General features: G+C 54.8%; 7 protein-coding genes across 7 annotated transcripts; 4 read left to right on the top strand and 3 right to left on the bottom strand.

The window, feature by feature from the left end:
* Positions 1-432: 432 nt before the first annotated feature.
* W97_01545 (CDP-diacylglycerol-inositol 3-phosphatidyltransferase) lies at positions 433-1454 on the top strand (the record flags this gene model as incomplete). Its single annotated transcript, XM_007779451.1, has 4 exons — positions 433-544; positions 602-978; positions 1031-1227; positions 1283-1454. The coding sequence occupies 4 exons, from the start codon at positions 433-435 to the stop codon at positions 1452-1454; spliced, it is 858 nt and encodes a 285-aa protein (XP_007777641.1).
* Positions 1455-2903: 1449 nt separating this feature from the next.
* W97_01544 (uncharacterized protein) lies at positions 2904-4769 on the top strand (the record flags this gene model as incomplete). The annotated part of the gene is made up of 3 exons (XM_007779450.1): positions 2904-3065; positions 3120-3414; positions 3469-4769. The coding sequence occupies 3 exons, from the start codon at positions 2904-2906 to the stop codon at positions 4767-4769; spliced, it is 1758 nt and encodes a 585-aa protein (XP_007777640.1).
* Positions 4770-5728: 959 nt separating this feature from the next.
* Positions 5729-7087, bottom strand: W97_01543 (homoserine O-acetyltransferase; the record flags this gene model as incomplete). Its single annotated transcript, XM_007779449.1, has 5 exons — positions 5729-5826; positions 5878-5969; positions 6019-6166; positions 6270-6878; positions 6946-7087. 5 exons carry the CDS (start codon positions 7085-7087, stop codon positions 5729-5731), a joined length of 1089 nt encoding a protein of 362 aa, XP_007777639.1.
* A 554-nt stretch (positions 7088-7641) lies between these two features.
* W97_01542 (uncharacterized protein) lies at positions 7642-8822 on the top strand (the record flags this gene model as incomplete). The annotated part of the gene is made up of 4 exons (XM_007779448.1): positions 7642-7981; positions 8050-8190; positions 8290-8591; positions 8679-8822. 4 exons carry the CDS (start codon positions 7642-7644, stop codon positions 8820-8822), a joined length of 927 nt encoding a protein of 308 aa, XP_007777638.1.
* Positions 8823-9926: 1104 nt separating this feature from the next.
* On the top strand, positions 9927-10970 carry W97_01541 (uncharacterized protein; the record flags this gene model as incomplete). The annotated part of the gene is made up of 1 exon (XM_007779447.1): positions 9927-10970. One exon carries the CDS (start codon positions 9927-9929, stop codon positions 10968-10970), a length of 1044 nt encoding a protein of 347 aa, XP_007777637.1.
* Positions 10971-11015: 45 nt separating this feature from the next.
* W97_01540 (uncharacterized protein) lies at positions 11016-12107 on the bottom strand (the record flags this gene model as incomplete). Its single annotated transcript, XM_007779446.1, has 1 exon — positions 11016-12107. One exon carries the CDS (start codon positions 12105-12107, stop codon positions 11016-11018), a length of 1092 nt encoding a protein of 363 aa, XP_007777636.1.
* Positions 12108-12596: 489 nt separating this feature from the next.
* Positions 12597-14038, bottom strand: W97_01539 (uncharacterized protein; the record flags this gene model as incomplete). The annotated part of the gene is made up of 2 exons (XM_007779445.1): positions 12597-12838; positions 12886-14038. 2 exons carry the CDS (start codon positions 14036-14038, stop codon positions 12597-12599), a joined length of 1395 nt encoding a protein of 464 aa, XP_007777635.1.
* Between the last annotated feature and the right edge of the window lie 617 nt (positions 14039-14655).

Here is a 14655-nt window from a genome sequence, read left to right as displayed (position 1 = left end):
ACGACTCCTCAACGCGACAACTGTCTCTCCTTACAGTTCCAAGTCCCTCCTTCACGTTTTACGAACAGCAATCGAGTCTACAAAACAAACAACACTTTAACCGTCGCATCCGCCGCTCCAAGCTCGATCCCCCGTTCTGTTATCGACGCTTATCGAATACCTTTCTCACCAGCGACCCTTCCGGCCTCTGCCTCAACCATATTCACCGGCTCCTGATACCGCTCGCGCTCGAACGCGTTGAGCAATTCTAAAAGGGCTTTCTCAATCCAGACTCAGGGATCCCAACCGCCTACGGGAGCCTAGAAGTCGAGCCTTCAGCAGCACGTGCCTCGTATCGCTCTCTGCCGGACCGCAACATAGCTGTGGATCCTTTTCGATCGAGTGAGGAACATCAGTCACACGCTCCTAAGTGCTTCGGGGTGCAACGCAACGATGGCGAAAGAGGCACTGGCGAGTAGCAATGGGAGTGCTCATGGTGTGCCCTCCCGCAAAATGCGTGCGGAGCCCGACGAGAACATCTTCATGTTTGTTCCAAACCTAATTGGTACAACGCGCGTTATTTGAATCTTTGGTGACGATTCTAACTGATTCCTCATTGTAGGATACTTCCGCATCGTCCTAGCAGTCGCATCCCTCTACTACATGCCCCTCCACCCGCGTACCTGCTCGCTATTGTACAGCATATCCTGTCTTCTCGACGCACTTGACGGAGTGGCGGCACGCAAATTCCAGCAGTCGACCAAGTTTGGCGCCGTGCTAGACATGGTGACGGACCGTTGCACAACCGCTTGCTTGCTCGTCTTCCTGGCCTCCGCTTTCCCAAGGTGGTCCCTTGTATTCCAGGGCCTAATCAGCTTGGACCTGGCGAGCCACTACATGCACATGTATGCGACATTGACGATGGGCGGCAGTGGGCAAAGTCACAAAAAGGTCGACGAGAGCCGCAGCTGGATTCTGAAGCAATATTACTCCAACAATGTATGTGCTCTGAAGACTTCTATGGAATTTCGGGCGCTGATGGTCTCCACAGAAAGTTCTATTCACCTTCTGCGCTTTGAATGAACTGTTCTTCATCGCGCTCTATTTACTTTCCTTTTCCTCGCCGACCCTTTCGCCCTCCCTCTTACAGCCGTCGCCTTCGTCGCTGCAACCAGGGAGCCCCGCTGCGCCAAAGCCGAGCCTACTGTTCACGAGCCCTTGGTCGGCAGGTGCTATGGAGATGGCCCGGTAAGTTTCCGCCATAATCCATTACGAGCTCGGCAGAAGCTGACATGCCTCAAAGGGCCAACAAGATGGACAGCACGGTCCCTTGGATCCTCGCGGCCATCTCCTTCCCAGTCATGGCGGGCAAGCAATTCATCAACGTTGTGCAGCTTGTCAAGGCGAGCAGATGGCTTGCTGAAGGTGACATCGCGGAACGCAAGCGGCTTGGATTACCGAAGAAGAAGAACTAGTTCATGACGACACCAGTAACCGTAGCGGTGATGGAGTTTCAAATGCTTCAAGTCACTCCTTGCGGACAGTACTCCGTCACTCGACGGACACGGGGCGTTATGGATAATGGGACTTTGAGATTCTGAGTGGAATCTAGGATCCTGATCTATTGCTTCTATACTGGAGTAGATCGATCAGGCGAAGCATGAGATTATCCGACAGCGCTTCTCCTACGCGCTCTAACAGAGGCGGTTTGTTTGTAACATAGTACAAATCTAGTGTAATGCTAATCCTCAAGACAAACACTGGAGGCCAACGAGGACCTGTTCTCAGCGAACCCTATGCCCGCTGGGCGTGGCTCGTATGGTTTTGTCATCGTAATGGCACTTAACCGGCCGAGTATGCTGTGAGTAGCTGAGGTGCAGGATATTGCTCCTGCGGAAGCACAGCCCTATCGGCAGTTCGTTTGTTTCAAGCAGTTCAAGGTCCGGATAGGCATGTACTCTATCCTGAAGGGCAAGGGGAGGGGACGCAGGAAGTCTTCTTCCAGGCATGTCTTTCGATCTGGAAGGGACAGGGTTGTGATTGCTGTCGGGGGGGCATCGTTCTACATCAGTTGCGAAGCTCTACTCACTGCACAGCTTACTCGTAGCCCTGAGACATTCCACGGGTGTGCACGGTAGCCTCCCGGACCTCTGCTCGATGCCGGGGTGTTTTCCTCGAAGATCGTTGGAGCTTCCAGGTTCCCCGCATTTACCCCAGACAATCTACCCCGACAAGCTCAGCGCTAGTTACTGCAAGACTGCAAGTTCGAGCCACCCGAGGTCCATTCCAGCAGTGTGGGACGACGCCGAGTCGCAAAGATCGTGCCTGGAACGCCAAAGGGCTGAAGATTGGACGACCTGGCCTTGTCCCGCAGCACTTTCAGAGGGGAGCGCTATCTGGTAGCTAAACGTAAGTACCTCCTCTCTGACATGTCCATGCTGCGCGCTGAGTTACTTAGGGAATCTCCAGCGGTAATATCTGATCGCATGGCTGTCGCCGAGTATCAACAGCCAAGGACCATGTACGGAGGCAATTACAAGATCAACGTAGAGAAGTGTTATCATCTACAACCGAAATGAGGAGGCAGCGCTTGTTGCGTTTAGCTGTCGGGTGACATTCGGCTCCACACCACCACCACCTGTAGAGGTGCTGCGGAGCGCCTTGGCCAGTCCAAGACGGTCGAGATTTATGCAACTCGAGCCTCGGTACTCTGCTGTTCTTGACCGGGCACCTACAACAGAGCTCGAGTATACCTATGCCTTCTATCTCCCTTCAATCTTCTTCTGCTTCTTCTTCATCCTCCATCCACTACACACATCCTAGCATTGTCGTATCACTCTGCACTCTCTAATACTCATACTGTCTCCAGCCAGGCTCGCCTTCCCTCGATCACTTGAGGATTGCTGCCCGTCACAGCAACTCCAATGGCTCACGAGACCAGCTCCATGGAGAGAGTCCCGAAATCTATCGACGAGAAGCCAGTGGGCGCCTCTCACATTGAACAAGTAGAAGGCCACCCTGGATTGTATGAGAAAGATGGACTCCGCATCTACGGTGATGGCGAGGACCATGATCACGAGCCTCCAGTGAGTGTTTGTGGAGAGTTCATTCACTACTTCTCTAGACTAACCACTCGACAGATGACCAAACGAAGGATCATGAGCTTAGTCGCTATGGCATTTCTCTGGACCGGCTCTCAAATCCCAGTATATATTCTTGGAGGTATCCCTCCGATCATCTACGGTGACCTCGGCGGTTTGGACCGATGGGTTTGGTTCGTACTTGCCAACCTGCTCGCACTGGCTGCTGTCTGTCCGTTCGTCGGCTCTTTGTCCGACCTGATCGGTCGACGATGGGTCGCCCTGATGGGCTCCGCCTTCCTTGTGGTCGCTATGATCATATGTGGCACAGCCCCGAATATGAACCAGTTTATTGGTAAGTCATGCTTCCAGTAGAAGTCCAGCAATACCGCAACTAACCTTCCTTCAGCTGGCATGACCCTCTCCGGAGCCGGAGCCGGCATCTGCGAATTGACGTCTCTAGCTGTCACCTCAGAACTCGCGCCAACCCGCAAGCGAGGCAAATACGTCGCTGTTTTGATCTTTACCATTGTCCCATTCTGTCCATCCGTCCTCTGGGCTCAGCTCATCGCAGCACACACCTCATGGCGGTACTGCGTCCTGTTCTGCGGTCTCTGGGCTCTCGTTGGATTCCTCGGAACGGCATTCTTCTACTTCCCGCCCCCTCGCCCTAACGCCCGCGGCCTCAGCAGGAAGGAAATCATCATGGAGATCGACTTTGTCGGCGGATTTCTCAGCATCAGCGGCATGATCGTCTTCCTGGCAGGCCTCCAATGGGGCGGCTACCAATACCCTTGGTCATCTGCCCACACGCTCGCTCCACTGATCATCGGCGGCTTTGTTCTATTCGTCCTCTTCCCGCTCTGGGAGATCAAATTCGCCAAGTTCCCCATGTTCCCTAGTCGAATGAAGAAAGAAGCCCGTACCCTCACCCTCACTCTGATCATCACCGCCATCAGCGGCGCCAACTTCTTCTCCGTCCTGATGTTCTGGCCTACCCAAGCCTTCAATGTCTACGGGCACGACCCCGTCGGTGTCGGCATTCGCGGTCTGCCAATCGGCTTCTCCATCCTCTTCGGCGCCTGCATCGTCCTCTGGCTCCTCTCTGTCCTCCAGGGTCATATCCGCGAACTCCTCGTGATCAGTTCCGTCCTCATGACTGCGGGTTGCGGCTCCCTCGCCATCGCAGATACCGACAACATGTACAAGCTCTGGGGACTACTGATCATCGCCGGTCTCGGTATCGGCGGCATCGTCGTGCCCGCCTCGATCATCAGCACCATCATCTGTCCCGACGACATCATCGCCACCGTCGCTGCGCTCACCTTGTCCATCCGCGTCATCGGCGGCTGCATTGGCTACACGACCTACTACAACGTCTTCGTCTCCAAGTTCGTTCCGAATGCCGAACACTACATAGGCGGCACGATGGCCACCCAGCTCAACATCACGAACGTCTCCTACATCATCCAAGCCATCCAGCTTACCGGTGCCAGCTTGCTCGAGCCCATCAGGCTCATTCCTGGTATCGCGGGGAATGAAACAGCATACCAGATGGTCGTCAAGGCTGGACAGGTCGCTTACGCTGAGAGCTACAAATACGTGTACTTGGCGAGCATCGCTTTTGGCGCTGTCAGTATTATCGCTGCGGTGTTCTTGGGCGATATCAGTAAGTATATGGACGACCATGTTGCTATTGTTATGCATTGAGTTAATTAGGGACTTGAGTACCCGAGGACGAGAAGGGATGCATATATATGTATTAACGAGTGAGGATACCGGTGCTAGAATAGGCATAATGAGAACATGAAAACGACTGTATACACAGCAGACTTTAGTGATACTGCTAGGCACTTGCCAAATGATGGAGATATCGAGGACTTTTAAAGTTTAGACTATCGTCTATGAACTGTTAAGGTGCCAAAGATGTAAGTATCAGGCTGGTTGTCTGGCCGTCGTAGGAATTGCTGACCATCCGGCTTGAGCTTTTGCGCGGCTAAGAGCTGCCACGCTTGATGTGTGACATTATATACTCGTAAAAACACTAAGTTCTTTCACATACGGCCATAGATCAAAGAATACTGGCCATCCCGTCCGCTCTGGCACCTCATAAGCTTTGAATCGGTGGATTAGTAGTTAGGTGGGTGACCACTAGCGAGTCCCCACTGCTGTATGTTTTGCATTTTCACATTTTTGCATTTTTGCCTTTTGCATTTTTGGACTTTTGCATTGTGGCCGCTTCATGGCTCGGAGATCTAACTTTTATCCGGGTTATCGTCGAAAAGGCCAACTGTTCTGCTTCAAAGGGGAACCGCATTGCGGTGTGGTAAAGACAAACTTGAAAGGGACAGCACACCTCGCGATGATGTCTGGGTTCCTGTTGAAGTCGTATTTGGTCTCACTACTACAACTGTGTCACGGATCGGCTTTTCTATTGCTGAACCTTCAAATGGTTACAGGAGCCGCATGCTTGCTTTATGATATCCTATTATCAATATCGCAAACTTTAACATCGTGTGAAACATGCTATCTCAGCTATCTCAGCTATCTTAGCTTATTTGCAGCCTGTTTTGTGTTGATCATTGCATTCAAACGCGTTCAGAGGCTCTGATGTTCAACTTCATGGCCATTTGGCACAAGCGCGGCTATATCTTGGGATTTGCTGAAACTTAGCGATGGGGAAGCTGAACCGTGGCACTGGTGGACTTAAAAAAGTCCTTCAGCTTTTCATCGAGCCACTTGACGTCCTCAGTGCTCTGCCCCGGTCCTGATCCTAATCAGCATGCTGAGTCCTACTGAGGATATGCACGACGCTTACCGCCAGCCCAGTGTCCCCAGATGCTAGGAAATACCTCCATTCTGCCAATCCCGGGACTCATGTTGGCGACCTCGATTTCGGAGTCCTCGGGTCTGCTACAATCAGATTACGTTCAAAGCCGACTCAAGATAAACAACCTACGGAAAGTAGAGGTCGGTCTTGCCTGGCATTACGAGCGCTTTGGCCTTGATGCCTTGCATAGCCTTTTTGAAATCGCCGTTATAGGGGTCTTGGGCCGAGCAGTCGCCGGCTTGCCAGGTGTGGAGCATAACGAGCATGTTCTCTGGATCTGTTCAGGGACTCCTGTCAGCAGTGTGCTGGTACCGTTCCAATCTCCGGAAAAGGTTCGATGGTCAGATAGCGATGCAGCATTGCAGCTGGAAGAGACGCACCTTTCGACAGCGCCCACGCCTCCCAAAAGTTCACCATGAAGTCATCCAGGTCTTTGAATCCAAGGGTTGGGGCCTTTTCATACAACCTCTCCCGATAAAATGCTTGACTAAACCCCCATCCCGCATACACCCTCCCGAGCGCCTTCAACCCGTTGTTCCTCTCCTCATCATTCCAGCCCCTATACTCCTCCTTATCCGCCATCTCGCCCTTCACGATACCGCCAGATGACATCCCCTTCGCAGCCAGCAGCGCACTCTTCACGCCCTCGAGGAAGACCTGGTTATGCAGCGACGTCTTCGCGGAGCCGCAGAACGGTGCAACCAGGTCCATGAATTCAGGGTACTGCGTCGCCCATTGGTACGTCTGGCCCGCGCCCATGGACCAGCCGAGGACGGCTTTGGCGTGCTTGATGTTCAGGTGCTCGGTCACGAGCCTGTACTGTGCCTTTACATTGTCGTAGAAGAGGACGTCAGGGAACGGCTTCAGGTCAGGGGTGTTAGAGGGCGAAGAGGACTGGCCGTTGCCGAAGAGGGCGGTGATGATGATGAAGTACTTTTGGGGGTTGAGGGTCTTGTCTTCGCCGATGAGCCATTCATTGTCGGCGATTGCTGTGCGCGGCGTCAGCGAACGTGGTCTGGTACACGATGTAGCTAACAGAGAGCTCTTTCCACGTACAACCGGAGTACCAGCTCGGGTAGATAATCGCAGGTAGGCTAGGGTCTCCGAATGTCTTGTAGGCGATATGGGCATTGGGGATCTTTCCTCCGGACCTTAGTTCGAAGTCTCCCAAATTGTATGTGCTGTAATGGTCGGCCATTTTGGAGTCCAGTGCACCAGTAATGCTCTTCTACGCAGAAGTCTTTGTATCGGTACATATGGCTTCCATCGGGTATACCCCAGATGGAGCTTCAACCCCGCCATTGATAAGCCTGCGGAGGGCCCCCTTGGCCGAGACTTGCCCAGCAGTCCGAGGTCTCAGTGTGTGCCTCATGCTACTTTCGTAAGCGCATTGTTTCGCGTTGTGAACGTTGTCGTGCTCTATCCAGCTCCGAGGACTTCTTGAGTGGAATGCGGTGCTTGGTGGGGCATTCTCAATGACGTCGTTCTTAGAAAAGCTCCGATATCAACACCACAAGAGTGCCGGCTTAAATGTCGGCAATGCATTGACGTTTTTTTGCTAGTCCTCACCTATAGAAAGATCCGCTTCGTAATCTGCCTTCCTATACTTCCCTTCATCCGCTCTTCTTCCGGGTCGTTTTGCCAATTGCACCGCGTTTCTCAATCCCGGCAACTGTTCCCCCAACTCGACTACCACGTGTCTGTCACCCTACAAGCCAGTAAACCTACCCGTATATCGTGAACATATTGGAAATGGACTCTGAGAAAGTACAACGCGCCGAAGACCCAACGGCCCACGAGCACATGCTCGACTCCGAGAAGCACGTGAAGCGCAACCCGCACCCAGACTTCAAGAAAGTAGAGTCCTCACGCCCCGACTGGCACGAGCAGGACAAGTGGGCCTTTACCAAGACCCGCGATCCGCACTGGAAGCTCGGTCAAGGCCCCAACGACGGCGGAGAATGCCTGAAGAAAGAGCACGTGGAGATTGACCCGTATGCGGAGGGCAGGCCTGCGACGTTTAACTATAAGCTCCTCATTAGCGCTGTCATTCCACGGCCGATTGGATTCGTGAGCACGAGGAGCAAGGACGGTGGGTGGGCCCCGGGGAGCTTGGGTGCGGATTGAGAGGGTGCTGGGCGGCTAGGCTGACAATGGCAGGCAAGAGCACGAATCTGTCGCCGTTCAGCTACTTCAATGTCATTAATCATGATCCGCCGCTCTTTATCATCGGGTTCGCAGGGGGCTTTGAGAAAGCGAAAGACTCGTTGAGGAACCTGACTGAATCGGGAGAATGTGCGTGTACAATTCTCCGGCTAACTTGACCGTTCATACAACCCTTTTACCCCGGAGGAAACGATTGTCAAACGCAGAGCTTACGCCTAGCTTACGCCCACACAGGCTGCCTCAACATCATCTCCGAGCACTTCATCGAGGCGGCCAATGCCTGCTCGATCAATGCTCCCTACGGCGTCTCCGAATGGGCGCTGACAGGCCTGCATCCGGCGCCCTGCAGCAAAGTCAAGGCGTCACGCGTCAAGGAGTCAATCTTCTCCATCGAGGCGGTTCTAGTGGAGACGAAGGAGTTTGAGAGCCGGGCGACGCCGGGTAAGAAGACGGGGGTGCTGGCTATCGTTGAGGGTGTCAGATTTTGGGCACGCGAGGATGCAGTGAACGAGGACAGAAATTTGCTTGATCCTGCGGTATGTTTTGGGCGCGGCTCGTCCTTTTTCTCGAGGAGAGATCTCTCGAGTGTAGCTAGGGAGTTGTGGCTAATTTCAGACGACTAGATCTTGATGCCGATGTCTCGTCTTGGTGGCATCACGTATGGCCGTTTGTTGGAGGGCGTGGAGCTGCCACGGCCTGAGTGGAGCGGAGTCAAGCCGGAAGAGAAGGAGAGGCTTGCAAAGCCTAAAGCTGAGAGCCAGTTATAGACTAGAGGTTGCATGTTGGAGACTTGCCAAGAGTGATAGAAAGATTTAGAAATGACCATCAAGATCTATGACTAACCCCCATCCCAGACTTTATGGTGAAATGGAAAGGGCAGAGTTATAAGAGACGTTTGAACTTCCACCTTTTTGATCAACATTGTTCTTGACTCGTTGACAGACATCCTAGCATTCGACTTTATACCACTGTCATCCCCAGTGATTAGATCGCTCGTCGCTCTAATCCCGTTCATGGATCTAGATGTCCTCCGAGTTGAAAGAGACTCAATAGAACCCACTTAGCTTGTCGGCCTTCCAGCCGCTATTCCGTCTTGTCATCGGAGGACAGAGCACAAGCGACAACCGCGCACACGGAGCCTCAGCTATCCTCGTCATGCGACGACGAGCGGAGCAAACCTTAACACCAGCAGCAGGGACCATACCACAATCCCTCCTTGCCCGACCTATATCTCAACCTCTGCGGACCAGTGCATAACAAAGCTCGTGCCGCCCGATGTCAGAAAGAGCTGCATGTCCCTCCGTCTTGGCACGGAAGGTGCGGGACGAGCCTTCTCTATGATCTTGGAAGCACGCTGGGGATCTTTTTGCAGTGCGTGCTCTCACGGTAGGCGAGGTGACGGCGGTGCGAGAGGTTGTGGGCGCGGAGACGGCGAGTGTTGTTGGTGGGGCTTGTCAGAGCGAAGATGGTTTGGGTCACAAAGTCTTAGTGTATAAACACGGTCTCACGGAGAGGAAGTGAGTCGCTCCCGCCGACCGTCCCCAACTTGTGGCCCTCACCGTATAGTCGGCGATCTTGCAGAGTGTTCAACTCAAAGTTTTGCGACCTGTACCATGGATAGAAGAATCGACGTAACTCGCAACAAAACAAACCTTGGAACCTCCCACAACCGCGTGATTGAACTAGCACCGCTCAGACATACTCTGAAGACATCTGCACGATAAATACAGCGCCCTCCCCATCGCCAAAGCCACCCTCCCGTCCCACTCGCACAAACTCTACACAACCAAACCAATCACTCCATCATCACCAAAAACCAAGCATCATCAATACCGCGAAACCATTTCCATCTCCGCACCTCCCTACCAAAAATGCCTCACCACCCTACCGCCCCCCGCTCAAACTCTCCCGCCGACGCACTCCTCCGCTGGCACCGCACCACCAAACTCTCCTCCCCCACCTCTCTCAACAGCCTCCTCGCCCTCCTCAGCAGCACCACCCCCTCCACCCTCGCCGAGCTCGCAAAAGCGCACCACGCCGCCGCCGTGCCCTCCAGCCCGCGCTGGTCCGGCTTCCACGCCTGGATATGCAACCGCCCTCTCTGCGCCAAGCCGCCCATCTCCTCACGCACCAGCCAAACAGAGGCCGCAGAAGCCTTCCTGGCGCTCTACCACACGGGCATCATCCCCGCCGCCGCAGCTCAGAGAAAGAGCTCGATAGGTCGCTCTAGGCGCGACAGCGGCACAAGCACACCTCCACCTCTACGCAGCCCTCGCGGGCTCCGCATCCTGGACCCGACACTAGACGACCTGCCCCGCTGGTGGGCCAAGGCGAGCGAGCAGACGCTTTGTTCTTTCGCGTGGATGCTGAGCGTAGACTCGGACATCGACGAGGAGTTTCGCGCGTGCTTGGAGGGCGATCTCGCAGCGTTCAAGAGCGCGATGCAGAAGTTCCGACAGGGGCGCGTTGAGAAGAGTGCGGCGTATATCGCTAGGTATGGAGAAAGGGGGCAGGCCGACAAGAGCGATGCTCGCTGGGACCAGCTGGCAACGGTGGCCGGGTGGGCGGTGTATAGGCTGCTGGAGGCGAGCGGGGAACCGGAGGTTGTGTGGAGGCTAAAGGAGGAGGAGAGGAGGGTGGCGAGGTTGCCGGTCGCGAGTAAAGAGACGTTTGAGGAGATCTGGCCGCCGATTGATGCGCCGAGGGCTGGATTTAGGATTCCGAAGAAGGTTGAGCGGGAGACAAGAGCGCCGCAGCCGCAGCGGCAGCAGGAGAAGGTGGTGAGGAAGGAGACGGTTCGACCGGTCGTCTCTGAGCCTGTCAAGCAGATCATGTTTCCCAAGGACAGATTCAGGAAGGAGCAGTGCTTGATAACTGTGATAGAGGCGTATGAAGTCGAGATTGACAGTTGGTAAAGAAAGTGGGCGGGTTTGATACCCTTTTACCATAGAAAGTCAGCATTACAACTTGGAGTCTATAAAGTTAGTCGGCCCCAAGAAAGCCTGCAAAAACATCAGCTCCTCATCATCGACTTCTGCGTTGACCACTCTGTCGACAGCCCCATCGTCCCAAGCAAACCCATGCCACAGCAGCACACCCACTTCCCTCGACAGCCCCACAGCCAATCTCAGCTCGCTCCTGCTCCTCAGCTCCGGCACACACTCGTACATCTCTTCCCAGAACGTCTCCCGTAGCTTCTCCGCGCACGTGTAATGCCGAAACCGCTTCTCCGGCGCTCGCGCCAGATACCCGAGCAGATACTCCAGCCCGTAGAGACACATCCCAAAGGGCAAGTACTCCGCTTCAGCCCAGTCGACGAGCCCACATAGACGTCCGCTGGCGGCGTCGACCATGATGTTCGAGGCGACTACATCTCCATGCGTGAGCACCACCGGGAGATCGTCCAGTCTGTGAAGCTCTTTCGGCGTGCTCTGGGCGTGTAGGCGAAGGCTGGATGTGGGAAGGTCTTGCGCGAGCTTTAGCAATCGCGCGGGGATCGTGGAGCCGATTTTGCCGGTGCATTCAGGGCGGGTAGTGGGGTGGGAGGCTGGAGGCCATGCCCGGGCGACGAAGCGGGCAAAGTCCGTTACGAGGCGCTCTTGCCATTCCTGCGCTGTTGGGGAAAGCGTGGGTCGCCGAGTCACGTAGCTGATGTATGGGACACCAGGTATTCTTTCTGTCTCGTACAAAAGCAGTGTCCGAGGGTCGGCTTGTTGGCTGGGGCTAGGGTTTGGCAATGCCAGCGAGGCTTTCAGGACGGTTGTTGGCGCGTAGTCGCCGTAGACCGTTTTCGCCGCCGCGGCAGTGCTGATATTCAGCGAGTATACGGTGGGCCGGAACTGCAGGGCTTTACTAGATCCGGTGTCTGGGTTGAGGTCGTTACTGGAGCTGTTTGGGCTGAGGAAGAGCGTATAGCTGCAGTAGCCTTGGAAAGGAGCTGGTACGATGTGACATGTGGGATACAGCTTCCTCACTGCCTCGTCGCAGACATCCTTATCGGACTCAACGAGGCCGTTCCGTGCAAAGAAGGGGAGATGGGGCTGGGAAGCCATCTGGTATAGGGACGCGGAGCGGTAGCATTGTAGGCGGCGGGAGCCCTCCTACAGGCAAGTCCTGCGAGAGGCCCATTGCTCCTGATAGCGTCCGTACCACGAGCAAGCGGGATAGTGGAGTGGACGTAAGTGGGGGTGGACGACGGCTTGTGTGGTTCGTGGAGATGAACGTGGAGGAACCACTGCACGAGCTTTGACCAGGCGTTTGCGCCGCCAATAGCTCTGGTGGTTTGAGCATCAAGTGGATATTGGTTTAAAGCAACAACTGAAGGATCGTAATATTGATGTTGAGAGATTTGCTTGTGTATTGAGAGGAGCTACGGCACTAACCCCATTCTATATTCCAGAGCCCCAAAAAGCCCAAGCCTCTATACTGATATACGCCCATCATCATGGCATAACCCTCCTTGATCCTCGTAGCTCGACATAGTTTTTCCACCATCTATAGGGTATCATAATTTGCATCGCATCCAGGTATCCAATCCTACCTTACAACTCCTTCTTCCAAAAGTGCTCTGGCGCATGCGATGTCTCAAAGTCCACATGCACGTACGCCCTTTCCACGTTTGGCAAGCTCTCAAGCTTCGTCTGCAGCTCCTCAGCAACGTCATGCGTTGCCCGCAACGTCTCCTCGGGATCCATCACGATATCCACCTCAACAATGAGGCGCGGCCCGCTATGATAAGCGCGAACGGTGTCGATTGCACGGACGAAGGGCGAGTGTGTCATCGCTGTCTCGTGTCAGTGATACTCAAGACTATTTTTCAAGGATGCTCACAGATGTATGTGATCAGCTGCAGCATATGCGGATCCGCCGACACCCCAATCAGCAGCTGAAACTCCGAGTACGCAGTCCTAAGCCAAAGGAACACGATAAGACACGACAGAATAATCGCGCCCATCGGATCGATCCACCACCTGAGCTTACTCCCCAGCACAGAGGTAAGAAGACCGAACCCGTTGATCAACAGATCATTCCGGTGATCCTCCCACAAGATGCGGATCTGCGAGTACTTGTTCCGCAGCGCCCAGCAGTACAGAAATAGCGTGAGCTTGGTGCAGAACGCTATCGCCACCGCGATCACAGCCGGCAGGTGGAAGCCCTTGGTGTCCTCGCCGTGGCCCACCGCGAGGTCCCGGCTGGACATTACGATCAGGATGAAGGAGACGGCGCACATAAGGAAGCAGAAGACGATGTTGCCTGCCGTCTCGATGCGCGCTTTGCCTGAGGGGAACTTGCGCGGGTCCACACGGTTGACGGCCCGGTTGGAGAGGATGAGCATGAGGTTCGACAGCGGGTCGAACAGAGAATCCGCCATGGTTGTGAAGAGCGACAGCGACCCGGAGGCGATGGCGGCGTACAGCTGCAGGCCCGCGAGCAGAATGTTGGCCGCAAAGCTGCCCTGGACAGCAATCCTGAACCGTAGCTGCTCGTCCCCTTGCTCCTCCTTTGCCTGACGCCTATGCTCGTCCACGGGCTTCAGGAGCCTCTGGATGTTCTCATTCTGCGCCTCGTAGAAGCCCTGTATCTTCCGCGCCTTCCACGCATCCTTGTTTGTGACAAACGGCCCACACCCATCGCGCTTTCTCGAAGTATTGGCGCCGATTCTCTCAAGCTCGCTGGCAGATTTCAGCTTGCTGGAGAGGCGGAACGGGTCGCTTTCGCGGCTGTAGCTGGGCAGGCGCTGAGCCTCGGCATCGTCAGTGTCCGAGTTGTCGAAGCGGGCTGGATGGCGTGCTATGGGATCGCGGTGCTCTTCGGGAGGCGTGACGGGTTCTAGGGCTGTGCTAGTGCCTGCTTTGTCGGCCTTGTCGGAGGGAATCGGAGGCGTCTCATGTCGGACGGGCGTCTCTGATCGGGACTGGTGGTGGTGGGGGAAGGGCATGGGCCGGAGGGAAATGGCATGGCGGAGGTCCTGTTCGGAGCTCATTTTCCGTGTGTGTAGGCTTGAGAGTTTAGATGTCGAGGTACAAAAGGGAAGAGAAGTTCCAACCTTTGTCCTTTTTGCTGGCATGGCTGGTTTTCCCAATGTTGGGTTACGGCGGATTGCGTGCGTGTGGAACCCTCAGCCACAGCTTGTGGCGCGCCTGAAAGCCCTATCGCTGCCCTGACATGTTGAAACTTCACTCGCTTACTACAGCGTTTTGCTATGGATCACCTCTGCGACAGCCCGCGAGGACGGTTGGGTTGAGGCTCCAAACTTCAGATGGCAAGCGCGAAAAATAAACATGCCGAAGTTCCGAGGTTAGTAGGTATTCTTCGGTTCAAGGGTTCCCCTAGGTGGGCTGACCGCGCTCCCTGCTTCCCGCCTTGGAGCGAACCACTCGGAAGCAACGGTGTGTCAGATAGATTTTGCTATTGGTTGTATGCAGCAGGGAGCGCGGCCAGCCCGTCTAGGGGGGCTCCTTTGTACACTGCCTGTCGCTAGCTGTAGGCTATCACCGCCAACTTCTTAACGACAGATATACTAGCGGAAAGCGTTCCCCATAGAAATGGCGCTTGCCACAGGTTTTGACGTTAGCTCGAGCGATCTGATGCCACAGACTC

This window comes from Coniosporium apollinis (genome assembly GCF_000281105.1).
Source record: "Coniosporium apollinis CBS 100218 chromosome Unknown supercont1.5, whole genome shotgun sequence".
Taxonomy (NCBI): Eukaryota; Fungi; Ascomycota; class Dothideomycetes; genus Coniosporium; species Coniosporium apollinis.
Note: the sequence above shows the minus strand (reverse complement) of the source record. Positions and strands in the feature narration are given on the sequence as shown.